This window comes from Meriones unguiculatus, chromosome 6 (genome assembly GCF_030254825.1).
Source record: "Meriones unguiculatus strain TT.TT164.6M chromosome 6, Bangor_MerUng_6.1, whole genome shotgun sequence".
NCBI classification, from domain to species: domain Eukaryota; kingdom Metazoa; phylum Chordata; class Mammalia; order Rodentia; family Muridae; genus Meriones; species Meriones unguiculatus.
The window spans coordinates 31,932,466-31,960,129 of record NC_083354.1 but is presented as its reverse complement, the minus strand read 5'-3'; the positions used below and the strand labels follow the sequence as shown (position 1 = coordinate 31,960,129).

Sequence of the window (27,664 nt, the reverse complement as noted above, 5' to 3'; positions counted from 1 at the left end):
GACACTGACATTGCCTCTAGAATGTAGGGAGAGCACCTGGGTCACTTCCACCCAAACAGGCTGGAATAACTCCAAAGTGGGTTTTTCTCCCTGTCCTGGGAAACCCCCTACACCAGGGGTTTTCAACCTGTTGGTCAGAGGCCACCTAAGACCATCAGAAAACACACGTATTTACATTACAACTCAACACCTGCAAACTCCAGTCATGAAACAGCAATAAAAACAAGTCTGCGGTTGGGGTCACAACAGCCTGAGGAACGGTATTAAAGGTGCGCGGCGTTAGGAAGGCCGAGAGGCGCTGCCCTGAAGCACAGCTATCCCAGATGTGGAGGGCAGCCTCAGGGAGCCAGGGCGCTTCTCTTTGGTAGGCAGAGGATGACAGAAGCAGCTGTCCCCAAAAGCCTTACTGTGCACACAAGCACACGTGTTTAGGGATTCAGTTTTGCGAGCACGTAGGGTCTACCTGAGTTTTACTTTGGTTTCTGTGTGTGGGCGCTGTGCCTGGGTGTGCCATCTGAGCCCAACACTCACAGAAGCCTGAAGAGCTGGATTGACGGGTGGTGAGCCATGGCGTGGGCACTGGGAACCGACCTGAGTCCTCTGCAAGAGCCACGGTGCTTCACCCACAACTTTCAAGGAGCAGAAAAGTTTCCAGGTTTCACTGAACTAAGCTAAAGATTTGCTTCTGTGCCTTTTTTTCTTTTTTTCATCTCCCAGATTTAAACATATTTTCTTCCAGCTGTTTCTGGTTTCTTTGGGGTATATAATTCTTTAATCCATCTGGACTTAACTTTCGTATAAGCAGAGAAAATAAATTTTCCCACACAGTTAGCCAATTATCCAGAGTAAATATTTCTTTTTAAAACAATCTTTCTCTTAAGATCAAAGCAGGTACATTTTTTTTATTTCACTGATTTCCATATTAACAGAGAAGCCACGGAGGAGTGGGGGAGAGAAAGCCCGACCCCCAGGGGGCTCTCACACTCAGCAGCTCGCAGCACACCTCACCGTAAGCTTCAGCGCTGTCCATCGTCTCAAGGACTCAAGGACGAGGCATAGCCCTTTTGTCACTTGTCACCTCGATCTGACTACAGAGACATGCGGAGACAGGTGGACATTTGGGGCTGTCAGAGAATCGACCTGATGCTGCCAGCTCTCAGGGCAGGTGGATGAGAGCTGACATCACACAAAGCGTGACGAAACGCACACCCTCAAGGGATGACAGGAAGCAGAAAAAAGCCCTCGAGTACCATAAAGGTTCCCACAGGCTGAGGGCAGGAAGCGCTGTCAGCAGCAGGCAACAGGGCGACATGCTCGGGCCTCGGCTGCCCTGGAGCGGCAGGGCCAGGAAAGAGGAACACTGTTCCACACAGATTATGGCAAACAGGCATCAGCCACTGTCCTCTCTTTCTGAAAGCAATTTACTTCAAGTCAATTTACCAAGTCTAGAAAAAAAATCAATTTTTAATGCCTTGAAGGTCCTGTAACCCTTTTAATTTATTATATTTACGCACTTATTTTGTCTGGGGGGCTGTTCTCCCCTCCCACCATGTGGGCCCCAGGGACTGCAGTCATCAGGCTTGGTGGCCAGTGACTTCGCCCTCTGCCCCCTCAGACACCTTCCCTGGAGTTAAGACTACCCGGTACCTGCTGCTAACATTGCGGATCGCTGTCCCCCACTCACCCCAAGATGTTTGGTTTGGTTACTTGGGGGTAGGGCTGCTTGTTTTGTTTTGGGTTGCAGGAGTGAAAGGCTCGTACATCTTCTCTGCTTTTCCCACCTCAGCGCTGGTTTCAGACAGAACAGTGAGTCTGCCTCGGTAGAGAGGACATGGCAGAGCTCATGGCGGCAGGTGCTCTCTGCCGGTGCTTGTTTGACCTTGGATTCTAGAAGGGCCAGCCCTTCCCCCACCACAGGCAGAGGGAAGCTGGGCCAGAGCAGGGAAGGATGGGACCCTGAGGGGCCACTTCCACAACCTACCAACTGTGCCACCACCCAGGGACCGAGTATCAGACCCAGGGGCCATTGGGGTCACCTCACACTCAAACCACAACCTAAGAACAAGGGAGTCGAGCAAGCGACCCCTCGGTGCCACCGCCTGGGATAATTGATTTGGTATCATTCTTTGTCTCCTGTTTCAGATGGGTGTTACACAGATACATGAAAACAGGTATGTTCTGCCAATGAGGGGTCTTCTTTTTCACAATTAACACAGAACCGTTCCTTCCCTTCCTCCCTTCCTCCCACTAGCGAACACCCCCGGTGTCAATCAAATGACTTCTCATCGGACGCCCAGCCATCAGCACTGGCTGTTCCAACGCCCACTGGATCTGGGCATGGAGCCTCGACCATTCACTTCCACAGGCTGAATATCAACCATGAAACTGCCAAAGTGACAGTGGCACTCACTGGCAGAGATGCTTCCAGCTCAGCAACCAGAATCTCCCAGAGTGCCAGCTGAAGACAGTTTGCATTCCCTCCTCTGCCGAGCTGAGTCTCTGTCATAACCAAGAACTAACAGTAAAACAAATCTAGAGTTACGGTGCGCCTGATTAGCCCCAAAGGGTACACATGAGAACGAGGGGTGAAATGGTATGGCCGTGAGCCCCCTTCACTCCCTTAGCCCTTCACCCGTGACCTAAGTGCTCCACCGCAGAGCAGGCCCCACGAGTCCCCGGGAAGAGCAGGCTCTCCGAGCCCTGTTTGCAAACATGGCTGCTATATCACAGGGAAGGCAGCGAAGCTTCCCCCTCCTCCTCCACAGCTCTAGTGCCAGGACTGCACCCAGCTGGGAGGGGTGGGCAGCACCTCTCCCCCCTGCAAGGATGAAGCTGACAACAGCGGCCTGATTCTCCTGGGCAGGAGGGTGTCAGTCATGGGCTGCCCCTCCATTCCCCGCCCAACGGCAGTGCCGTCTCCCAGTCTGCCTAGGGACTCCTTGTCACTGGCCCTTCTAGAATCCAAGGTCAAACAAGCACCGGCAGAGAGCACCGGCATCAGGAAGAAGCCTGCTCCAACTTCTCGGGTTAAAGCCGCTCCCCCAGGCCCACCCAGAATCCCTGGTGGACTGTGAGGTCCCCCGGACCTGCTCTCCGCCTCCTGGTGACTGGCACCGGCATCCTGGATCTTTGTGATGGCTCCTACAGTTTATTTGGCCATCCCTGAAGGGGCCACCTCTCTGCGGTTCTGCTGGCATTTCCAGTTCTACTGCTCACAGAGTTACAGCAACAGCTGAAACGCTCCTGTCTCCTCCATCAGTAGCTCTGCTGTGAGCTGCCATCCTGGTCTTCCTCCTTCAAAGCTGCCTGCTCATGTCACAGCTCGGTGACTGGCCAAGTGCACCAGCACAGCTCGGGGGAGGATAAGGTGAGTGCTGGCCCCACAGCCTGCCCCAGCTGCCATGCCAGGCCTGTTCTGGATTATGCGGCCTCCACACAGGAGCGGCCACGCTTCAGGGTTCACACTTGGGCCATCTCGGCTGCAGAGTGCTGCACTCCTGCCGAGGCCACCCTGATCCCTGCACTGCCTTCAGGACACCATCTGTGCACTGCTAGAAGCTTGAGAATTGCATGCGGGATTTTGCAGCCCCAGTGCTGTCCTGGGAGGGGTCACAGAGCAGGGTCCTCCTCAGGAAACCGCCACCATCTTCCTGAGGCCGCCTCAGCTGCTTGGAAGAGACGCCCCTCACAAGAGGGGTGCGGGGTGCAGGGTCCCAGCTGAACATGACCTCAGCGTCTTGAAGTGGTCTGCAATCCCACCTCTTAGGAAGGCTGAGGCATGAGGGTCACGACTTCAAGGCCACCCTGGGCTGCACAGTGACTCCCTGGGCCCAGTGGAGCAGGGCTGAGGAGCTGAAGGAATGTTGGTGAGAATGGGCTGAGCATACAGAGAACTTTGGGGCCCAAGACAGCACTTCCTGTGACAGGAAGGGGCACGGGGAGAAAGGCAAGTGTGATGTTTCACAGCTGGAACTCTAGCCCTGGGAAGGCAGGAGGACTAAGGACAGTCTGGGCTAAAACCAATCCCGTCCAGAAACAAACAAAATAAATTAACAACAAACAAAATGACAGACACTTAGCTGAGGACTGTGCCGGAAATCCCACCCCGACGCCATCATTGTCCCTAGGTCACCAGGCTGCTGCTCTGGGGCCTTCAGCTTCTCACCCTAGAGGCTCACAGGCAAACCCCTGGTCCCCTGGGGCACAAAGCCCACCAGCTTGAGAGTGTGCCCCGGAGGGCCCCACCCCCAAGCTGGCACCTCCCCTTGCTCAGGGTCGTCTCTGGGTTTATAAGCTGAGGACAGCAGAGAGGTGTATTCCACTCTTGGCAAACTTTAGAAAATGTGTTTGGCAAAAGCAAACACATGAGGGCCGATAAGTGGTCTATACAACAAACCCAGACAGACTCCCATCAGACAGATAGACCTCTACCCCCAACAGACAGACCCCCGACAGATACCCCTGACAAACAGACCCAACACACGCCCCCGCCAGACAGACATACCTGATGTCCCTAACAGACAGACCCCCAACAAACAGACAGCCCTGACAGACAGCCCTGACAGACAGCCCTGACAGACGCCCAGAGGCCCCACCTTGCTTGGCAGCTGAGCAGCAGCATGTCACGGTTATGAATCAGGATGTACAGCAGCACCAGGAAGGCCTTGGCTCTGATGGGAGAGGACGGACTGTCAAGTAAGCGGATGACTGTGGACACGAAGTCCTGCGGAAGACATGTTGGAAAGGTCAGCGCTGCAGCTCAGACCGGAGTGACCAAGCTGAAGGCAGGAAACAACGCCTCGTCAGCTACATCCTGAGTGTGCTCCAAACGCAGGTTCTACAGTCTCACTGAAACCTGAAATTAGCCCAGCAGTTTATTTTCATGAGGTCCTACTTGTTGACTGTTGGCCTTAATTCCTGGGCAGATGGAATCCTATTTCCTAAACCTCTCTCTTGTAGGACGGCTATAAGAAAGGTGAAGGGCATGGATATGAAAGGAACTAGAGGGAGGAAAGAGAAGAGAGAAGTGAAATAATTACATTTTAATTACAATTTTAAAGAAAAAGCTAAATCTTCAAATGGTAAATGATTTGCACAAACTCTGAGCTGAGTTCAAATCCAACCCAGCTGACAAACAAAGCCTCAAGTACACAGCGGGAAGTACCTCAAGTACAGAGCAGGAAGTACCTCAAGCACACAACAGGAAGTGAGGCAGAAAGTGGATACGCCACCTGGAGGCCAAAGGAGCATGCATATTTGCGTCTCAGCAAGGGCAAACAAGTCCACACAGACACTGAGCTGACATAACTCTGGAATTCATTAATCACACGTGGTGACAGACACAAATAAAAACCCTCCACTCGCCTAACATTCCTTACTTAAAGGCCTAACAACAGTGAGCAACGGCCACCGTTGAGTGACACTTATCAGACAGAATGAAACCTTGTCAGGTTCATATGCAAATAGGAAACTCTTTCTCTCTCTCACACACACTCCAGTCAGGTTCCCGCTGTTGTGTGCTGGAACAATGGCTGCACAGTGCCGGAGCAGCAAGCGTGAGCCACAAGTTTGTTTTCTGTGGGAAGGTTATTAGGGTGACCAGCAGACTCTGCCTGCAGTTTGGACACTACATCCACGCGTGTTTCTCCTCTTGAAGTTCTGGGTTATTCTTAAGGAATATTCAGTCATGTAAACAGAATTAAAGAGGAATGGAGCTCACATTGGGAAGGTCAGAGAACTGACAGGCGTGGTTAGGGACAGACACACAGAAGCTCCTAAGTGGTTACCTCCACAGAACAGGCTCAGGTCACAAGCAGCCACCTACATGGAGCACCCCTCACATGCTCACCCCCTCTCACAGTCATCACCATGACAGCAGAGCACAGAACAGCCCTGACTCCTCTCCTTCCCCACCATGTCCCACTGCACACTCTGTGTCCTCCTGAGCTCACACTCTCTGTCCTCCTGAGCTCACGCTCTCTGTCCTCCTGAGCTCACACTCTGTCCTGAGCTCACACTCTCTGTCCTCCTGAGCTCACACTCTCTGTCCTCCTGAGCTCACGCTCTCTGTCCTCCTGAGCTCACGCTCTGTGTCCTCCTGAGCTTACGCTCTGTCCTAAGCTCACGCTCTGTGTCCTCCTGAGCTCACAATCTGTCCTGAGCTCACGCTCTGTGTCCTCCTGAGCTCACAATCTGTCCTGAGCTCACGCTCTGTGTCCTCCTGAGTTCCTATCATAAGCCTCCTCCAGGCTTCCTTCTCCACCTGCTGTGGAAGCTGCAGCCACACTGGGTGCGTGGGTGCTCACCTCCTCTAACATCCCCACAGCCATTACCACAGGACACTGGAGCTGTGGCCCTCCACACAGCAGAAAGCCTGACCACCAGCTCTTCATCCTGTCAGAAGGCTGCTGTTCTTTTCAAGATGTTCGCATTTGTTTAACAACACACTAACAGAGAGAGAGAAGAGAAGGTCAGAGGACAGCTCTCTCCTTCTCCCATGTGGGTCAGGGATCAAACTCAGGCCGAGACACATGGCAGGAAGTGCTGTCGTCTGCCGAGCCATTCCACCATCCCCTGCTCCTCCTCTCTGTACCCACTTGGTCACTGGGTGGAAACAAGGCAAGATGGGAACACTGAGCCCAGGAAAGGCAAAATAAATAAATAAAAGCCCTGCATGACTGCAAGATGCAGGCTGTGAGCTGCCGGCCACCACTGGGACTTGTCAGAGACTGAAGGATAGGTCCCCTCAGGGAGAAAGGGAACCTGACAAAACAAGGGACACACCAGGATGACAACAGACCCCAACATGATGAGCTCTCAAGGAAAGTCCCAGCGAATGGTACAACTGCAGAGAAGTACTCAATTCATGGAAATGAAACCGTGAAAAAATCACACCCACAGCACACTTCACTTTATGGGTAAAGCCAAATTCTCCTGATGTAGAAATTAGTGAAAAAACTAAGACCTATAACCCTGAACCCTAGACAGTACGGGTCAGTCGGCTCCTACAGGGAATCCCATCTGCACAGCGCGATGCGTCCAGCCCGCTCTCCGCCGTGGTGGTAAACACGATGACCAAAAGCCACTTGGGGAGGAAAGGGGTTATTTGGCTGATACGTCAGACTCTGGAACCTGGAGACAGGAACTGAAGCAGAGGCCATGGAGGGGCATGGTTCGCTGGCTTGCTCTCTATGTCAAGATCAGCTGCTTTCCCTGTACGGCTAGGCCCCCCTGACCAGAGAACAGCATCGCCCATAGCAGGCTGGGGCACCCCACAGACATGTGTGCAGGCCTGTCTGATGGAGAAAATTCCTGGTCAAGGCCCCTCTTCCCTGAGGTCTCCAGGCTTGTGTCAAGATGACAACTGAAGCTGACAATGACACTGAGGTTGTCAACTGTTAAGTCAAATAAATGCAAAGTCAGGAAACACTAACCCACTTCATGAAAAGGACCAGAAAAGATGAAGGTGCTCCTGATCAGCCTAAAGCAGCTGATGGCTGGCGTGGCCTGTCTACAGCTGACAGGAGATGGCCATGGCTCAAAACCCTGCAGTTTTCTTTAGCTGCTGACCTGAAGGAATCTGTCCTCTCAGAGAAGAATGGATGAATTCCAAGTGCACGTACATGCTGTGGTAACACCGACATAAACAAAGCCAGGCAACAACGTCAGACCCTAGAGGTGGGGACCTGTTAGACGACACGTGTCCACAGCAGCACCCCAGCCCCGCCGTGCAGCTCCCCAGCCCCTCCCCAGCCCCACTGTGCAGCACCCCAGCCCCGCCGTGCAGCTCCCCAGCCCCTTCCCAGCCCCGCTGTGCAGCTCTCGCCTCACGGCAGGCATCTCAGGAGAGGGCAGGGAGGTGACAGGAGATGGCTCTATCGGTAATGGCAGCAGAGGTGGACGCCTGAGACTCACTGGCCAGCCAGCCTAAACTCCAGAGCTCGTGCGGACAGAGGCAAGAACACGGGCTGACATCACATCATGGGAGACCACAGCAAGCACTGACGCGTGTTCCTGGAGAACACACACAGAAAGTCATGGCAAGCTCCACCCTGTCACCTCATAGGCACTGGGGACTCGTTTCCATTTCATAAATCCTCATTAGCAACTTCTGCACCAGCAGTCAACTGACTTCTCAAGAACAACACCTCATGGGCTGGAGACATGGCTCAGTGATTTAGACCACTGGCTGCTCTTCCGGAGAACACGGGTTCGAGTCCCAGCACCCACTTGGTACCTCACAACCATCTGTAATTCCAGTTCCAGGGGATCTGATGTCTTTTGGCCCCTGTGTGCACCAGATACATGCATGATCACAGACATGTAGACAAAACACCCATGCACATTAAATAAATCCTTAAAGGGAAGGGAGGGCAGTGGGCACTGAGGCAGCTGCCCCACAGCGGGCTCCCGCCCCTCCCCCCCCGGCAGGCTGGACCACTGTCTGTCACTACCAGCAGACCATCACAGCTAGCCCATCACAGTATCCCACCAATAAGCATGGATGTTCAAAGTCACCAAGTCCCTAAAATCCAGTAAACAACCGGACTTCAGATAAACCTTAAGAAGAAATGGAACATTAGAGAATTTCCATCTTCAAATACATTTCTAAAAAACAGAAATTATCCAGGTGTGGTAGTTCACACCTTTGATCCCAGCACTTGGGGAGGCAGAGGCAGGCGGATCACTCAGGGTTTGAGGCCAGCCTGGTCTACAGAGTAAGCTCCAGGATATCCAGGGCTACACAGAGAAAGCCTGCCTCAGAAAGAAAAAACAAAAACAAAACAAAACAGACCAAAAACAAAGTAAAATAAAATAAATGGCTGGAAAACTTGATTAATATGAACTAGTCCATTTACTGTAAAGTTGGTGAACTTTTAGTAAATGCAGGCTTTGAATGTTTCCTCACCTAGACTCACCAAGAACCATGCGAATGACGAGGTTGCCTGTGTCACTGTCAGCCTCAGAGGGGAGAAGCCTCTACCTGAGCCTTCCTGTCAGCACAGATCCAAAATGCAAGCACAGTCGCTTTTCTACTGGTTAGTTCAGGTCCAGGGCTTGGGGGACACCAGCATTAGTCAATCCTACGCATCACCAGAGTTCTGGGGACACAGCACAGTAGGTGTAGGGACACGGGGCACCAAGGCGTGGACGCAGTCAAGGGGACACAGTCACGGGGACTTTCCAACTCAGGGGCCCACAGTGCACAGAGCTGTGCCCACAGGGATCACTATTCTTTCAGCCCAGTAGAACTTGCCAAGCAGGGGCTGACTTCCCTAAGTCGTCCTGGCTGGTGACAGAGGGCAGCTCAGTGCTGCTGGCTTCCCCAGGACTTGGTGCCTGAATCCCGTCCCAGTCAGAAGGGGGGGCAGTAAGTCACAACCTCCTCACAGATGCAAAGGGCAGGGAGAGAAGTGGAGTCACAGATGAAGAGAGAGAACACATAGAAGACAGACAGGCAGGCAGGCAGGCGGACAAACAGACAGACAGGCAGGTGGCGGGCATAAAGCACCACATAAACCTGACATGACTGAGCACAGACACAATCCCAGCATTTGGGAGCAGCAGTGACTTGAGTTCAAGGCCATTTTGAGATACACAGTTCCATACCAGCCTGGCATACTAGAAACCCTGCCTCAAAAAAAAAAAAAAAAATCAATTATTTTTTAGTACACTCCAACTTTTTTTTAAAAACTTGAGTAGGTACGTAAGTGCACATAGAACACATAGAACAAGCCGTATCACAGAGCTGAGAATAAGAGGGTGTGAAACACTTTGATTTGCCTGACTGTGCTTCCCTACATGGGAATGACCCAAGCACAAAAACACTCATTAAAAAATAAGAACTGTACTTGAAGTCAAAATGTTAGTGTTGCCATCCTGACCAAACATTATGAAACAGCAAAACTGTATCGCATTAAGAGCCAAGATTTCCAGTTTAAATTAAAAAGAAAAAAACTACTGTAAAGCTATAGGTAGAAAGACCACCACAGACGATAATGTATCTTAACTAAGGGTTGGCTGGCTCCGGCAATCAAAGACTGGAAACAATAACCAGCCTGAGCCCAAGGAGAGCCTCCGCCAGACTCCTTGGAGAGACAGGAGGCTCTAGATCCAGAGACAAGACATCCAAGCTGGAAACATTGTCATATCACACAGCAAAACACAAAGACCACAGGAGTCTAGACGAAAAGACCCAGGAGGCAACGTGCAGCCTTTAGGAAGGCTGCTCTGTGCTGCGCTGACTGACGGAGCCAAGTCATAAAATGTGTGCGTGAGAGAGTACTCACAGCGGCGGTCTTTGGAGACCGCGAAGCAGCCAACTCATTATTCTACAAACAGTAAACAACAAACAAAGCGTCTGCCCTGCCTTTGCTCCGCACAGCGCACCAGATCACGCCTCTGACGCCTCTCCAGCACAGGAGCCCTAAGTGATAGAGATAAACGACAAGGCTCAGTACCGGAGGGGCCCAGAACAGGCAACCTTCACCGAAAGCTGGGCCGAAGCCTCAGTAACCCACACAGGTCTTGCTCTAGGTGCCCAGGCCTCGGCTGCTCCACACATCAGAACACAGGCAGGGGAGCAACTGCCTCTTCTCCTGGGAGGAATCCGTTCCCCTGGAGCAGTTACCCTCCCTCAGGAATCCAAAGCGGGCTCTAGTCAGCCCTGTGAGTACAAGAAACACACATCATGTTAAAAGATGCCAACTTTTTATAGCGTTTGCCAGACTCAATCAGCCAAATCCAAGCAAAGTCCGCAGAACTCTGAATTCTTTGCTCAAAACTCCATTTTAAAGATAGAAAAAGATGTCAGGGGACCACCATGTGGGGAGAGGGAACAGGCCAATCAGCCTGAAGCAGAGGGTGTGTTTAGATCCAAGTTCAAACGTCCTATCAAAAAGTCACTTCCAAGACAACGAGGCAACTGTGAACCTGCAGGACTGACAGGGCTGGTGGCACGGTAAGGGTACGCACAGCTAATGCTGATGATCTGAGCTCGCGCCCGGGCCCACACGGTGGAAGAGAGACTTGGCTCCTGAAAGCTGCACCATGTCTCCCACATGCATGCTGACGTATGCAATCCCATCTTTAGATATGATTATAGGCACACACACACACACACACACACACACACACACCACAGGTAAAAAGACTGAAGTTCTTACTGCTTTGTGACAGGATGAATCAGGAAGTGACTCAACCATGCCATGGTGTCAGGGTTTTACCTCAGGACACGGGAAAGGAATGCACTTGAGTCAAATGAAATCAGTTATGTATGTCTGACTATAGATGACAGTTGCACGTGGGGCCTAAATGAGTCAACCAAATTCACGCCTGAAGCTTTTGGATACGCATGCCTCCATCACCATGGCTGCTCTGAGCAGCGACTGTCAGTTCCTCAGCACAGTCAGTTCCTGGGAGTCTTTTAGAGGGTGGCTTTGTTTCTGCAGTGCCGGTATGTCTCTGTAACAGCTACCTAGCATGCAAGGTTCTATGTGGCTGGGGCTGGCCTCCACCTACTCAGCCACACAGCTGCTCGGACCTTCTCTCAGGCTCAGAGGTTCTAAGTTCCGAGAGCAGCCCCCGTCTGCCTGTGTGCTAAAGTCAAAAGACAAAGTAGAATCTGCACCACAGCCACAACTGCCAATATTCTGAAACTAACTTCCATGGCTCCTGGAAGCCACAGATGAGAGGGCAAAGAGAAGAAAAGCAGAATTCACCATAGGACCACTGTCTGGGCTGACAGGAAGACAGGAAAGCAGACTGAAAGAAAGAAGGGGGCTTTGACCACGAACTGTGGACAGCTCTGGGGCACAGCACATTGGCACCGTTGGGCCTTTCACTAGCACTGCTTCTAACATAGTAACCACAGTGCTAAGATAAACCCCTCAGAAAAGGGGCCTTTTAAATATGAGGGTGACCTGGCAATTCCACTGAAAAGTTTATCACAGGAAAATGACTAAGGAGGCAGGAAGGCAGCTCTGTAGAAAGCAACTGCTGAGCCAGCATGAAGATCAGAACCCAGCACCCAGGTAGAAGCCAGGCCTGGCAGTTGACACCTGGAAGCACAGTGCGAGGTGTAGGCAAAGGCAGCAGGATTCCGGGAACATGCTGGCCAGTCAGCTGACCAAGCCTGAAAACACTCTGTAAATTAATAAGGTGAAAACCAATAGAGGCCACCCCGCCTTCCCCTGGGGTGGTGGTGTAAACACCTGCTCACCCCACCAGGGCAGTGAGGGCAGACCACAGGTATGACCACGGATGTGACTCTGTCAGAGCCACACTTGGAGAGGCAACGGCCTTACTAAGGTTACTTACAGGACCATGAGTGAAGAGTTGCACAGGAGCACGGGTAATCCAAAGGTGCCTGCATCACCAAAGCCCGCCAGCCTGAGTGTGAACTTAGAAGAGCTGCCATCTTTGCCTGATGCGCAGGCAGCTCAGCAGGCCGGAGGGTCTCCTCTCCTCAGCCATCCCTACCACTTACATAACCTTGGGAAGAGAGGAGCCTCTCAGTCTGGCCTGTCTCAGGGACTTCCTGAGACTAGTGCGTCACAGGCAGCCTGTCTTTAGCTTATAGCCAGGTATTTGCTATAAAGCATCCCCACCTGTGCACACACACGTGAGCATGCCAAGCACAAGTGTGCATATAATAAATGCACTCATGCACAAGAAACTAACCAAGCATAGCTACTCAAAGCCGGAGGAACGAGAGTAGGCCTGCAATTCAGAAAACCGTGATACAGCTGCTCTTCTGTTTCAGCCGTACACCGTGAGAAGCCCTTCCCCAGCTCCATTAGCAAAGGGGCTGCAGGGACCCTTTGACCTAGGACCTCACTGACCATGACAGCGCACCCCAACACTATCTCCTGACAGAGCGGCGTCAAGTTGCAGTAAGACTCAGCCCTCCCCTCAGATTCAGGCTGGACAGGGCAGCCCAGTGGAGGGAAAACAGTCCCATAAGCAGGCCAAAGAGTCAGAGACAGCCCTGCCCCCGCTGTTAGGAGTCCCACACGAAGACCAAGCTTCACAGCCACAGGGTGACCTCGTCTGTACACGATGGCAGCATTCAAAGCCCGGGGAACTGAAGAGCAAATCTAGACATAGGCTGCTCGCCAAAACACCACACTGGAGTGAAGACTGAGCTGTCTTGACGTCACAGTCTAGGGCATCTGAAACCCTTAGGTTCAAATCACTCAGCAGACACAGCGTTCACTCGTGGGCTCCTCCCAGCAGGAAGCCTGAGTCTGTATTCCCAGGGTTGCCACAGTAACGCGGGGGAGGGGGCAGTGCACACCACTCTTCCTCGGGGCCAGGAACTCACACCTCAGAAGGGCTGGTACTGAGACCCACAGCCAGGGTGCAAACTGGAAACTACTAGGAACCAGATGAAGAACATCAAGAGGCCAGAAGGAGGCGAAGTCAGAAACGGGAAGGTGACATGAGTCAGGGAGTATTTGACAAGGAGGGGATGGACACGGATCACAGGAAGTAAAAAGGGGGCCCCGCCCCCCAGGAAGCCAAAGAGCTGGGTGCAAGGACACAGCTAAGGAAGAGCAGCAGGAGGAAGCCTCGCTAAAGAGGGCGGCAGGAGCCACATGTCACAGAAAGCAGTTCTGGCATCTTGGAGAGAACATTGTGTGGGACAGACAGGGCAGGTCAAAAGGCCTCGCTGGATGAAAGTCGAGGGGGACAGGTCAGGCAGCGTGCGCCGTGGAGGAAGCTGGCTCCCGCAGCCCAGCAGCGTCCTACCTTCTCTTGGATCAGCCGCTGAAGATGGATCCCGCAGGACAGCATGGCCGTGAAGAGTGTCAGCATGTACTGCTGCACTTTGCAGATGGAGGAGGCCAGGGCGCTGATGACAGCATTGAGCCCCACCTTCTCGATGACGTTCTGAAAGATGGCAGGAGACTGGCGCGTGATCCTGCATAGGGCCTGCGGGGACAGGGGACAGCCCATTGCAGCCTGGGGGACCCGGCACCCCCACACCACAGACGACTAATAATGAGATCAAGGGAAAGGCAGGTGAGTTACCAGAAACAAGAGGGCAGAGGGAGAGAGGGGAGGGGTTGGGGAGAAAGAAGTTTCAAACAGTGAAAGCACTCCCAAGTTGGAAATCTCAGCAAAATAAAGTATTTCTTTTCTGAGGCTGAGCTTCACTTGAAGCTGCTCCTGTTGGTAAACAAGGAGAGCGGGCTGCGATGGTGTGAGGTAGGAGGAGAGCGGGCTGCGATGGTGTGAGGTGGAAGGAGAGCGTGCTCTGATGGTGTGAGGTGGAAGGAGAGCAGGCTGCGATGGTGTGAGGTGGAGGCTGCGATGGTGTGAGGTGGAAGGAGAGCGGGCTGCGATGGTGTGAGGTGGAAGGAGAGCGGGCTGCGATGGTGTGAGGTGGAGGCTGCGATGGTGTGAGGTGGAGGCTGCGATGGTGTGAGGCAGAAGGAGAGCGGGCTGCGATGGTGTGAGGTGGAGGCTGCGATGGTGTGAGGCAGAAGGAGAGCGGGCTGCGATGGTGTGAGGTGGAAGGAGAGCGGGCTGCAATGGTGTGAGGTGGAAGGAAGATGAATACAGACTGGTGCAAAGTAAAGAGAAAATGAGCACCAACTGGTGTGGAGCAAAAGAAACATGAGCGCGTGTGGAGTGAAGGGTCCGCACCCTGCTTCCAATCTTTATTGTCTTAAGATTTATTTATTACGTATGCAGTGTTCTGCCTGCATGTACGCCTACATGCCAAAGAGGGGGCCAGATCTCATTATAGATGGTTGTGAGCCACCACGTGGTTGCTGGGAATTGAACTCAGGACCTTTGGAAGAGCAGTCATCGCTCTTAACCTCTGAGAATTCTTGTCCGACCTTGACAGGAGCCCAGTGTGACCCACCACGGTTAGGAAGAGAGAGGCAAGCATCCTGCCGCTGTCAGGAGCCTAGCAACACACCGTCCCACAGATGTGTGAAATGAGTGACGTGTGCCTGGTTTTCAGAGTTGCATGCTAATATCTACCTTAGACAGAGTGCACATACGGAAACAAACACTTTCAGGGAAATGTGCCTAAGTAATGTTTTGTCATTTCCACAGCCAGTAAGTAAATAAAGTTGCTGAGAATCTGAACATTCCCAACAATTGCGTTACCCCAAGGAGCGTTCTTCTCTGTCTGCACCATTCCGCAGCTCCACTCCCCGCAGCCAGGATGCTGAGGCTCCACAGCAGAAAGACATGCGCCGACCTCTGCTCTGCACCCTTGTCTGTGAGCCTCAGCACCTGGGACCCTGCTTCTCAAGCTTGGATGGCGACAGCACTTCCAGTCAGCTTGGGCAGCGGGTGGGAAAGCCACCAGCTGGGCTGGCCAGGAAATACCAGCTAGAAAGGGGCATATGCCAACAGCTCCCGACACAAGTGTCTTCGTGAAGAGCGGATATGCTGACAGGGGACTTCCCACCACACCAGCATTTGCTTTTTGAGTAAAAGAAAAACTCAGTATTTAATGAAGTACAAAATCAGACACTTGAGTGAGGTTCCCAAACAGGAGCCGGAGACTCAGAGAGAGAAGGGGCTGTCTCTAGCAGAAGGCGCTCGGCACTCTCACTGGGCCAGGGGAAGGATGAAGGAGGGACCGGCCTGTCTGAGAGCAGGAGGGAGCCAGGGGCAGCTCCCGGCACTGCCTTCCTTTCCTCTTGGCAGCTGTGAGGACTGAGGGTGAAGACACAAGATGAAAGGCCGGAAGGTGAGGTATAAAACTGAACCCCAGGGTGGTATGACAGGGAGCTGAGAGACAGCGTAAGCACCCCACAATCCAGAGAAGACGTCTGAGTAATGACAAGAGGGAACTTCATGTTTGTTCAACAGACTAACAACGTCGTCACACACCATTAGCCTTTACACCCAATCATGGTAAGCACGAGAAACAGCAGACCGCCCGTCAGCACCAACCGGCAGAGCCTCAGGGGCCTGAGCATTAAAGTGGATTTGTCTCACGATCACAGGATGCAAGCACTTAGCACAGAATCTGAATGTCTGGACTAACAAGAAAACAGTCTCGGCCCAAAGGCCTGGGAGCTCAGCTATTGGGAAGCTGAGGCAGGAGAGTCAGATACTCAAGGTCTGTGTGGGCAACAGTGAGAGTTCAGGACTAGCCTGGACAACTCACTAAGATCTAGTTTAACAAAGAAGGAAGGAAGGAGGGAGGGAGGGAGGAAAGGAGGGAAGGAGGGAGGGAGGAAGGAGAGGTGGAGAAAGGGAGGAGGGAGGAGAGAAGGAAGAAAGGAAGGAAAGGAGACAAGGAAGGAAAAGGAAGGAAGGAAGGAAGGAAGGAAGGAAGGAAGGAAGGAAGGAAGGAAGGAAGGAAGGACAGACAACCAGGTGAAATGGGGCTGTGACACTGCTCAGTCATGGAACACTTGCTGGCATGTGAGGCCCTGGGCTCGGCCCTCAGTGCAGGCAGGAGAAAAGGGGATGTCAAGATGGCGTCACAGGCTGTAAGGCAGCGGCCGCCACACCTGCTGACCCAGTTAGATGCCTGGGAGGCACTCGGTGGAAGGAGAGCTCTGAACCAGCAGCTTGTCCTGTGACCTCCACAGTATGCTGTGGTCACGTGACTGCACGTCCCTGGACCACCGGTGGCTGCCGTGGACCTTCACACCCAGCTCCAGACAGCTTTAACCAGTGACAAAGGCCACATCCTATGATTCCCACACTCTTCCTGGTCCATCTAAAGAGTTCTGCTCAAGAGCATCCCTTGCGCTATCCTCTCACCAACGTACGCGCCTTTCCCATTAAATGCACTCTCACCGCGGCACTTCTTTAAACACGTGCTTGAGTCGGCCCGCCTGACTTACGGATATTGCTGTGATCCGCAGGGAGTCCACGGTGGAGTGTCTGAAGAGGTGCCACAGGACAGGCCCGATCTCCCCGGTGATGAAGCCCTGCGCCGGGGCAGAAAACGTCGTGCAGACATTCTCAACAATCTTTGCAGCCATGTGATTGACAACGCGCTCCTCCTGGAGAATGAACAGAAAGCAGCAGGAGTCAGGAAGCGCTGCCTCCCCAAGCAAAGGGTCTTCCGTGTGAGAAGCGTGCGCTGTAGCTTCTCCCAGCCCCAGGGATAATGTCCTGAATGTCATGAAGCCCCTGCAAAGAGCCAGGCCTCTTCGCCATGTATCAGGGAGAACACAACCCCCTCCATGAACCAAACAGGAAGTACAACTTCACCTGTTTAAGCAAAATCAAAACAGGAAGAGGAGCCAGAAAATAACTAGCATAGCACAGTGTAAAACCATTCATAACTGACACTATAGAGAGTTAAGGAAGCAGCCCTAGCACAGCCCTGGCTGGAGATGATCTGGGCGAACACCAGCTGGAACACAGAACCGCTCAAACATGGGATCAGAGTCCCAAGAACAACACGCCAACAAGGGACCCACCCACAGACCAAAACAAACATCGAGGCATCGCAATGTTCTCAGGGAGGGCAGGAGGGCAGGCACGAGGGCTCAGCAGGTGGACGCACAAACCAGCACTCGGTGACTGAGCGCTCATTGGCTCCGACATCTCACTAAATATGCCTGCCAGACAGGCGAGCACAGCTCTCCGTGGGAGAAACCGAGCCTGGGAGACGACCTGGTGACACGCTTGTCTTACAAGCAAGGAGGCCCAAGTTTGGTTCTCAGAACCTGTACAAAAAGAGCCAGGTAGGTAGTGGGGCTTGAAATCCCACTGCACGGGGGCTGGAAATAGGTGGGGCCCTGAGGCCAGCTCTGCAGCCAGCCCACCTATGAAGCACATTTCAGACCCAAATTAATTAATTAATTAAAATGGGTGATGAAGGGAAGACAGATAAGGTTGTCTTCTGGCCTCTACACACACATGCACACAAACACTTAAAAGTCATTTTAAAATAAAAAATAAAAACAAGGGACTGGAGAAACATGGTTCAGCAGATAAAAGCGCTGGCTGCTCTTCCAGAGTTCCTGAGTTCAATTCCCAGCACCCACGTGGTGGCCCACAACCATCTACAATGGGATCTGATGCCCTCTTCTGTCATGCAGGCATACTTGTAAATTGAGTACTCACATGTATAAATAAATAATTTAAAAAATAAAAACTAATGTGGCTATGGAGACCGGGACTGTGTTCTTCTGGTCATCCTTCACGGAGCACCACCAATCCACACTGCTGAGAACCACCTAACACAACAGTGCAGAAAGTCTTTGTGAGTGACGCATTGCTCTGAGAGCGGCAAGCAGCTAAGAAAGCTGAAGCGGCAGAGAAAGCCTGTGAGAGTGAGAGCACAGATGTTTGCAGGAAGTACACCCCTGACCTGAGGCATGGAGAGACTCACAGTGGTGTAAAACCATCCAGACATAACAGACATAACAGACGTGGACGCTCTCAGCCAGGAGTCACATGACAAGCCGTGCAGGAGCGGACAGGCCAGCGACAAGCTGGGGGGAGCGCTACCCTGCAGGACCACAGGGAGCACACGCTGGAAGTAAGTCCTGAGATGCACTGAGCAGAGAGACGCTACTGCTAGAGACCACACGGGAAAGCACACCCACCGGAGGAAAAGCCTTAAAGACAACGGGTGTGAAAGGGCTTTAGGGCAATTCACCCCTAAGTAAATATGACCGTTGACTTTCACTCTCAACTTAAGAGAGTTCAGAGTCAGCTAGGAGACATAGCCTTGAGCAAGTCTGTGCAGACAGCTCCTGAGACAATTAACTCAGGGACAGAACCCCACTGCCATGATCTTAGGGAGAAAAAGGTAAAAAAGAAAACCTGGAAAAGAAAAGGTCAGCGCTCTCCTTCCTCTGCTTCCTGGCCCACTGGGGGTCCCAGCCACAGTTCCCCCACGAGGAACTGCCTGCCACCTGCTATGGGGGACTGTGTACCCTCAAACCATGAGCCAAAACAAACTCTTCCTCCCTCGGGCTGCGCTAGCTAGGTCTCTCGTCACAGCGCCGAAGGTGAGCAACACAGCAAGGACAGGGCTTCGTTTGACTACAACCACATCAATACTCCAAACGTGGGAAGCCTTCGGCATGCTCCCCTTCCTGCATGCTGAGGAGTCACACTCAAGACAGCTTCAAAAGCTGGAGTGGCAGCACGTTCAGGGATGCTCAGCCCTCATGAAGCCACTTTGAATGAATGTCAGTTAATGTAATAAATATAGAAAATTCCATAACCAAATGGCTCGGCTATCCAGGCAACCGACAAAGTTTTTCTTTTTTTTTAGACAATTATAAATTAAATGAATTGAGTAGTCCTTCAGTCAGCACTGTCCCCTTGTTGTGTTTCAGAGGGTTACAATATTCCAATGGTGAGAGTCTCACAGGTGAACTTACAGCTCTCAGCATATCACACACAGAAGAGAAGAAGGCATACAAGGGTGATGGCAGCAGTTAAGAGAGTTCTTTCAAAGCCAGGCACAGTGGTGCACGCCTGTAACTCCAGCCCTCGGGAGGCAGAGGCAGGCGGATCCCTGTGAGTTTGAGGCCAGCCTGGTCTATAGAGTGAGTTCAGGACAGCCAAGGCTACACAGAGAAACTGTGTCTCAAAAAAACTAAAGAGAGAGGAAGAGAGAGAGCTTTTCCTTATCCTTACAGACAAGAAGGCACTCAAGTAGAAACCCTGTAAGTGTAATCGCTGTGGGAAGGCTTTCTGGAAGAATGCTTCCCCAGCTAACCCTCAGGGGCAGCACAAGGCACGCTGCGTATGCCATGACCGTGTACACACCTGTAGGCACTTGACCCCATCTCCAACCCCAGGAAAATCATGACAAAAAAAAAAAAAAAACATAACCAGATCGGTTAGAGATTTTTGTCTTAGTGTCCCTTGTTGATACACAAAAGACAGATATAAAGAGATCAGTAAAAGTTTTCCATGTTAAAAGCAAATCTTCCTTTAAAAGGGACCTTGCTAATAAGAAAGAGGGAAAGTTTCCAGAAACCGGGTAGCCCTCACTCAAAGAAAAGACAACAGAGGATGCCGCTCCAGCCGAGTGGCCCCTGTGACAGCTCAGCTACGGAATGTGCCTGGGGGAGTGAGGCAGTTTTCACCAAGAGCAGTGACAGATTCCTGTGCTGTGTCTCGGAGGAGGCCTCAGGCCCACAATGCCTGTCCAGCAGGAAACACACTTGTTTTATCTAGATGGAGTACTATATAGATGTCAGAACGCTGTCAAGGATGGAGGGAGCGAGGAGAAGTCTTAGTGCTTGGGAGAAAACTCCAAGAAAACAAAACAAGAGTCTTGTGAGCTCAGCTTCCTCAAAACCATGCATTTGTTCTTGGAATGTGCTTCCAAAGGCTGGCATAGTGGCTCATATCTTCAGTCTCAGAACTTGAGAGGCAGAGGCAGGTGGATCTCTGAGTTTGTGGCTGGTCTGATCTACAAAGTGAGCTCCAGGCCAGTAGACTCTACAAGGAGAAAGCCTGCCTTGAAAAGCAACAAACAAACACAGCAGCAGGGATGTGGTCCTGTGGCCTCCCAGATGCCGTGGACAGCATAAGTTGACTGCGATCATCTTAACAACTGGCTACTGTATTTGTTTTATGCTTTCTGTGGGAAAATGAGTTTTTACCATGTGCAGCTTGTTCTTGTGACACACTTTACTAGTGTGATTCCTCCTAATCCTCAGAGTACACAGTGTCTGAGGCTCTGAATAAAGTGACTATAGCATGAGACTTAATTCTGCCTCATTTTCAGGCTCCCTTCTCCCAGGCCCCAGACCTTTACGGTGGTAAACAGAGAAGGCCTTGCAATAGGCTCCTGCATGACTACACAAAGACAGGTCAACTTCACGATTATCAGGGAAAAACCTAGGTGTCCTTCAAGGCATAGAACATGGACCACTAAGTCTGACTTGAAGAAAAAAAACAATGTGGAACGAACAGGGTACTTGATGATGGAGATTTACCAAAGACTAAAAGATGCTGGTGCGGGGACCAAAGGAGAAGAGCAGCCTTTGGGAAACCATGTTCCCATCAGAGCCAATAAACTCACTGGTCACCAGACGAAAGGTGGTAGTTTCCCTCATGTTTTCTCACTTTTGTTCAGTATTTCTCAAGTAGAGAACTTGACAGTAAAACTCAAGAAAAAAATACATAATACAAAAAAATTGGGAATAAATTTAACCAACGGAGTGAAAGAGCAAAGACTTAAAGCTGTAAAGTAATGAGGAAAGAAAGTAGAGATGGTAAGGATGAGCAGAAGATACCATGCTCATCACCCGAAAGGACTTAAATTGCCAAAGGAAATAAAAACGCAATGGCTTCCCTATCAAAGTTCTAACACCATTATTAAAAGAAATAGGAAAGGAGTTTAAAATTTATATGAAACTACAAATCGCCCCAAACGGCCATAATTCTGACCTGTGCCGGTCAGAATCCAGGCACAGGCTTCCAAAACCAGCGCTCAGAAAGCAGAGACAGCGGTTGGGGAGTTTAAAGCCAGTTTTGGCCAGCTTTGGCTATACAGGAAGTCTGAGGCCCAACCAGGGCTACACACTGCATAAGACCTTCCCTAAATTAAAACAAACAAAAAAGCACACACGTGTGAACCGAGAAGAGGGGACGTTCACGGGTGAACAGAACAGTTAATGCAGCCACATTAACTATAAGGACCTATTTTTCTTGCACTTATTTATTAGGGAGTGGTGTACATGTGCAGAGGTCAGAGGTCAACTTGCAGGAATCAAATGCAGAAATCCTGTTTAGTGCCAAGGGCCTTTGCCTCCACCCATCCCATCTGCCTTTAACTTAAGTTTTTCCGCTGTCCAGACACCCCAAGGAAGTGAAAGTGTGACCCAAATCAAAGTACCCACGCCTGCCTGACTCTCCAGCCCCAAGGGCTATGACCTGACGCCCTCTTCTGGCCACAGTGGGTACCTACACTCAGTGCACACACGCTGGGCGTGAGCTGTGAGCACTCACACCCTAACCCACTCCTGCAGAGATGGCGACAGGGGACACTGGATTCCTTCTCAGGCTCAGACAATCTTCACAGACTATAACCGAACTTGAACCTTCCCCCTATGAAAACCGGAGTCAGAAAGTATACGTGTTCACACATATGCGCACACAACTTCTCTAACTCAGTAGAGGAAGCAAGCGCGTTACTAAAACAAAAAATGTATCTCTACTTTAAAATCGTTAGTAATAATTTAGTGATCAAACAGTATTTTCTATGTCGTGTCAACAGCAAAACTGGCACACAGGGAGCAAAAGGAAACAAGAAGAAGCAGAGTGCCCACTCCCTCTCAGACGGACAGACGGAGCCCAACCCAGCAATGCGCAGTGCCAGGCAAGCAAAGCCTACTTCCTAAAGGCACCAACAGTCTCAACCAGACCAGTGATTCGCCCCTACAGACAGTGAGTGTCGCCTCATCTCTGTCCACAGGGACCACACACACCCAGGCCAGGACTCTGCACACTTCACTAACTGTCGCAGAGAATTCCCAGTCAGCCTGGTGGGTGAATTCACTGATTTTCACCCTCCCTCTCTCCCACTGGCTCTGTTTCTGTCCACATCTATTGATCATTAAAACCACTATATCCTGTCTGAGTAAAGACTGAGCGCCCTCACCGTGGGCCCACTGTTCCCACCCCAGCACTGAGGAGTTGAGAAGTGATACTCCCGTCTTCGACCAGTCTCCCGGGAGGCGGGAACGTCAGCTTTGGAAATAAGGACCAGAAGCCCTAGGCTGTGCTCCCTGTCAGCAGAGATGCCCAGGGCTTCAGATTTCACACCTGCTGCTTTGGCCCTTATGTCCTTGGCATGTTTATTCTCTCATGTTTCAGTCTGTCTCCCCAAAAGGCGAGAACAGTGTGTGCACAGGCCTGTCACCTTCTCACCAGTGTCCTGGCCTGAGGCCTGAGTGACGAGCCGAGCATGGGTCCTGGCTGCAGCTAAGGAGCCACCCTCCCCACGCTGAGGAAGGCCGGCGCATCATGCCGCTTCACATGCGTCATGACCCAGGACTCCACACTCTGTGTTGTGGACAGGAATGGCCCCAGGGGCCCCTAGAGCCGGTCACCAGGGAGAGGCACCATTAGGGGGTGTGGCCTTGTTGAGGAAGCGTGTCACTGGGGTGGGCTTTGGGGTTTCAGTTGCTCAAGCCAGACCTGGCGTCTCTCCCTGTGGCCTGTGGATCCAGACAGAGCTCTCAGCTCCTCCCAAGAGTCTGCCTGCCCTGCCCTGCCTGCCCATGATGACAACCAAACCTCTGAGAGAGCTGTGAGCCTGCCCCAGTGAAACAGTTTCCTGTATGGGAGTGCCTCAGGCGTGGGGTCCCCTCACAGCAATGGAGCCCTGAGCAGGAAGGCTCCTCCACCGCTGTGTGACACTAAGGCGGACCGGAAACACTCTCCACGGCAACATGGACACTCCATGGCAAGGGGTCACGGGACTGCCATGCGTGTCGGGCAGGCGGGTGGGCCCATGGGGAGGGCAGGCTCATGGGACAGGGCGCTCTGCACACACCCTGCCTGCTGGCTGCCGTGCGGGGTGATTACAGCACCTTACAAATGGCGGCCCACCACACTGTCCGAGTGTCCCCCCTTTAAACAGGACACCTAAGCAGCCAGCCCTGCTGCAGGCCACGCTCCTCGCCTGGAGGGCAGCTGCCAGGGCACAGAGGGCGGCAAGGCTCCTTACCCCTTCCCGGAGGCACCTCATGAGCACGGTGTATGCTGCCAGGGGCACCGGCCAGCATTCCCTGGAGTGCTGTTTTCTTTCTTCCTAAGAAATGAAGGTGAGGAAAGACAGTGAGGGCGAGGCCATGGAAGAGCCTCATCAACCGAGAAAAAACTTCACATCTGAAGCTTTCCAGGTGCCACTGGGATCACAGCTCACATCTGACATGTGGACCTGACCCAGGCCTATTTACTGCCGTACACACACACACACACACACACACACACGCACACGCACACGCACACGCACACGCACGCACACACACAGTAGCACTAGTTATCTGGCATGAGGGGAAATGCAGAACTGTCAATTCTTACCAACGCCTGGGCTCTGGCAGCCTCAGGGCTAGGCTGGGCCATTCTCCCTGTACCAACTTTAAAGTAGACAAGAAGCAGAGAAAAGCAGAGGGAGGAGAAATGTGCTGGGAAGGTGAAATCAGGTCAGGCCCTGCAGGAGGGGGCACCAGGTCAGGCCCTGCAGGAGGGGGCATCAGGTCAGGCCCTGCACGAGGGGGGACCGGGTTGGGTCCTGCAGGAGGGGGCACCAGGTCGGGCACACACTGGGAGGCATGCTCCACAGGACACTGTGTCCTGACAGTGAAGCCCTCTCCCCTCCATGGGCTCAGGCTTCATTCCCAGCCCTCTTTCTTCAAGCCTGGGTAACAGACTGTCCTCTCTCTCTCCTAGGCAAATGTGTCTCCTCCCCACGGAATCTCCCTCTGCGGAGGATCTGAAGTTCAAGGACATCCTCAAGCAGACAGCCTGCTCCACGCCAGCCTGCGCTGCAGGACGTGGTCTCCTTCCACCTCACCCCCATACAATCACCTCGTCCTGGCTTCTCGGCCCCTCAGCCCACTCTACCTGACTCTGCAGAAAACGGTGAGTGCTGAGTCGCCAGCCACTTCTGTGCACACGTGTGGTGTGTGGTGTGCTTGTGTTCACATGTGTACAGGTGTGCATGACAGCCAGAGGCTGACCCTGCCCTCCTTCGTCACTGAGGAAGTCTCTCACTGACCTAGCCAGCTCCCTCGCCTGCTCTGAGAATCCTGTCTCCCACACTCATGGCTGCTAAGGATCTGAGTTCCGGTCCTCACTTTTCATGGCAACTGTTAGTATTTTGGAACACAACCTGCTCCTGGGTTACCCAGCAACTTACGATGTCATCATGTGTCGCCAGCCAGGTGGCCACGCCTAGAAGACATGGTTGACCTTGCCCCTTAAAGGACCAACCCTGACATGTGGTCTCTCTCTTACACTCTCCTCTCTTACTCTCCTCTCCTATTTTCTCTCTCTCTCTGTCTCTCTCAGGGCACCCCTTCCCTTTTCTCTCTCTCTCCCCATGTCCTGCTCCCCCCTCCCTCCTGATAAACTTCTTGCAGAGAATCTCGGCTAACCAGCCTCATGATTTTTAACAGCAACCCTTTTCACTGCTGGAGGGTTGGTCTGCTTGTGTTTGGATGCTAATTACTGGATCTCAAGATCCCCTTGCTGCCCAAACACACCTGTCCTTATTGTCAGAACCTGCCTAAGACAGTTCTTCTTGGTTAGCAATAAAAGCTTGTACCGGCAGGGCCGGAAGAAGGTGGGCAGAGCCAAGGCTCAAGGGCTTGGAGAACAGAGAGGATCTTGAGAAGGAGAGGAGGAAAGATGGGTTATGTGGAGAGAAAGCCCTGTGGGCCTGGAGGGATTATGGATGGAAGGCAGCCCAGCTGGAGCCGTTAAAGCAAATGGGATGTGGAGACACGAGAGGGCAGAGGGGGAGCATCCGTCCAGCCCAAGGGGTTACAAGGCAATGATAAGCTCTGAGGAGTGTCTGTGTCTTACTGATTATACAGCAGGTTAAATGGCACCGCCATAATAATGACAGGGCTGATAATAAATATATTTAGCCTGACACCATTTGTTTTCAGCATCAACCCAGTGAGCCATTTCTTTATCCCCAAAGTCATGGGTGACTTGTATGTCACCTTCCAGTAGACGCTCTTTAGTCTGTTACCTTCAACACCACTAGGCCCCATGTTGCTCCCTTTCCTCAGAGGCCCACGGCTGCGTCCTCATGGAACCTGGGAATCCTCATTTTCCATCTAGTCCCTCCACGTAAACCAGAGTGGACCTGGGCATCTACCCTAACACCTCAGGGAGCTCTCCTCCTTGGGGTCAGGGTGTGTCTGGGCCAAGGCTCTTTCACTGCGTCTCTCCAGCCTCCTCCCTCTCCCTGCTCACCTCAGGGGCCTGCATACAATATACATACTTTAACTCATTCCTGTACTTGTTTGTGTATTTACTGACTCGTGTGGTGCTGGGGACTGAGCCCTGGAGCTCACACATGCTGGCTACATCCCCAGCCCTCCACAGGATATTTAACTAATGTGTACTTAGACCCGAAACCTCTAAACAGCAGCCACACGGCCTTGATGGGACAAAGCTGACTAAAGAACAGACACAGAAACACGCGCTAAAGAAAATAAACCAACCATGTGGACATGCTACCCAGAAAGTCCAGAGGGGGCAGAGGTGTGGGGACTGCAGACAGGCCACTCAGGAGCCAGGAAAGGCTGTTCAGGTCTACTTGAGAGAGAAACGCAGGTGTCATGAGAGAACAGGGAAGAATGCGCAGTCACGGGCACAGTGGGTGGGGCGGGTTAGCAATGAGGGGAAGGGGAAGAGACAGAACTTCAAAAATGTCATCATTTGAACCCAGTCAGAATGTGCAAGGCTCGAAAGTGTGAGACGTGACCAGGCCGCAGTTTACCAGAGTCTGGTCAGCGATAGGCGAACAGCAGGCACGCTGCCGACTTCAGCTGCCCTCCTTCAGGTCCCACAGTCACCTTCATGACCGCGCAAAGCAGTGTCTCATCTAGACTGAAGCTCTCACAGTGGGGGCAGCGTCCTCTCCTGCCCGAAGGACCCGAACACCAACAACCCGTCAACTGCTCTGGGCTTTTTAAAACATGGCTGAGACCCGCTAAGCTAAAGGAGCGTGGGCACCGGGCGGGGGAGGCAGAGACGCAGGGCCGCAGAGGCACCGACCAGAGAGGACTGTCCTAAGTGAGCTGGGGTCTGTGGGAGCCAACAGGGGTGTCGGGGCCCGTGGGACGGCCTCACCTGGGTGGCTACGAGGTAGAGAAGCTGCCCGAGGGTGGGGAGGAGGCACTGCTTCAGCTTGGCACTCCTGAAGTTCTCTCGGATCAGTTCAGTCAGGAGCGTGATGGCCTGCGGAGGGAAGAGCAGCCTGTCATTTCAGGGGCCCTTTGACGCCAGGCACAGTCTTCTCTTTGCCCGTAGTCTCTGACGTCATGTGCATGTGGCCACACTGTGTGTCACTCTCTGGATTCCTGCATTGAGATGTGCCCGTGTTGCTGTACACACTGATGCTCCACGCCTTTCTGCTGGCACGTACTTTTTCGTGACAAGGATACGGCACGGTGTGCTGTCCGTGTCTGAGTACTCGCTAAGGGAACTGCACGGCTGTGGTGCTCGCCCCACAGAAAGCCGCGCCGCACTCTTCTGTTTCCTCACTGACTGTCGCTAAGAATCACACTCAGGTCTTCAAACTGCCAGAGCCCAGAAAGTTGTTATCTACAAAGTTAGCAAATTGGTCACCAACTAATTATATTATCCTTTAAGTGAAAGCACATAATTCTAAAGAGAAAGCAAAGGAAAAAATAAGGCAGTTTAAAGTGTACGAAGGAAAGCAAGAGAAAGTAGATAAAAACAGAAGGAGTGACCTAATTTTGTCTGATGGCTAAGGCAAAAATTATAAAATTTTACACAACTTGGCTCTGATGTATTTAGAGAATATATTTTAGATAATTACATAAAAGATAAAGAGTTTAAAAGGGGGGAATTTTCTATACCTCACTTGAACTAGTAAAATAATGATACTATGATAAGTTAATATAAGAACAACTACTAAAACAAAATCTACACAAGAGAAAAATCCAGTAATACTACAGGAAAAATGAAATTGCATATTTAGCAA

General features: G+C 52.1%; 1 protein-coding gene across 10 annotated transcripts in view; it reads right to left on the bottom strand.

The window, feature by feature from the left end:
• The window catches only part of Ulk4 (unc-51 like kinase 4), a 236,615-nt gene that overhangs the window by 169,699 nt on the left and 39,252 nt on the right, over window positions 1-27,664 (bottom strand). For 9 of the 10 annotated variants that reach the window (XM_060385048.1, XM_060385047.1, XM_060385049.1 and 6 more), the window contains exons 18-22: window positions 26,788-26,895; window positions 23,645-23,728; window positions 16,830-16,991; window positions 13,753-13,935; window positions 4,596-4,723 (exon numbers count right to left, since the gene is read on the bottom strand). In XM_060385048.1, coding sequence (XP_060241031.1) covers window positions 4,596-4,723; window positions 13,753-13,935; window positions 16,830-16,991; window positions 23,645-23,728; window positions 26,788-26,895 — 665 coding nt within the window. The remainder of the gene's footprint in view (window positions 1-4,595; window positions 4,724-13,752; window positions 13,936-16,829; window positions 16,992-23,644; window positions 23,729-26,787; window positions 26,896-27,664) is intronic. The other variant, XM_060385046.1, reaches the window with a different exon arrangement.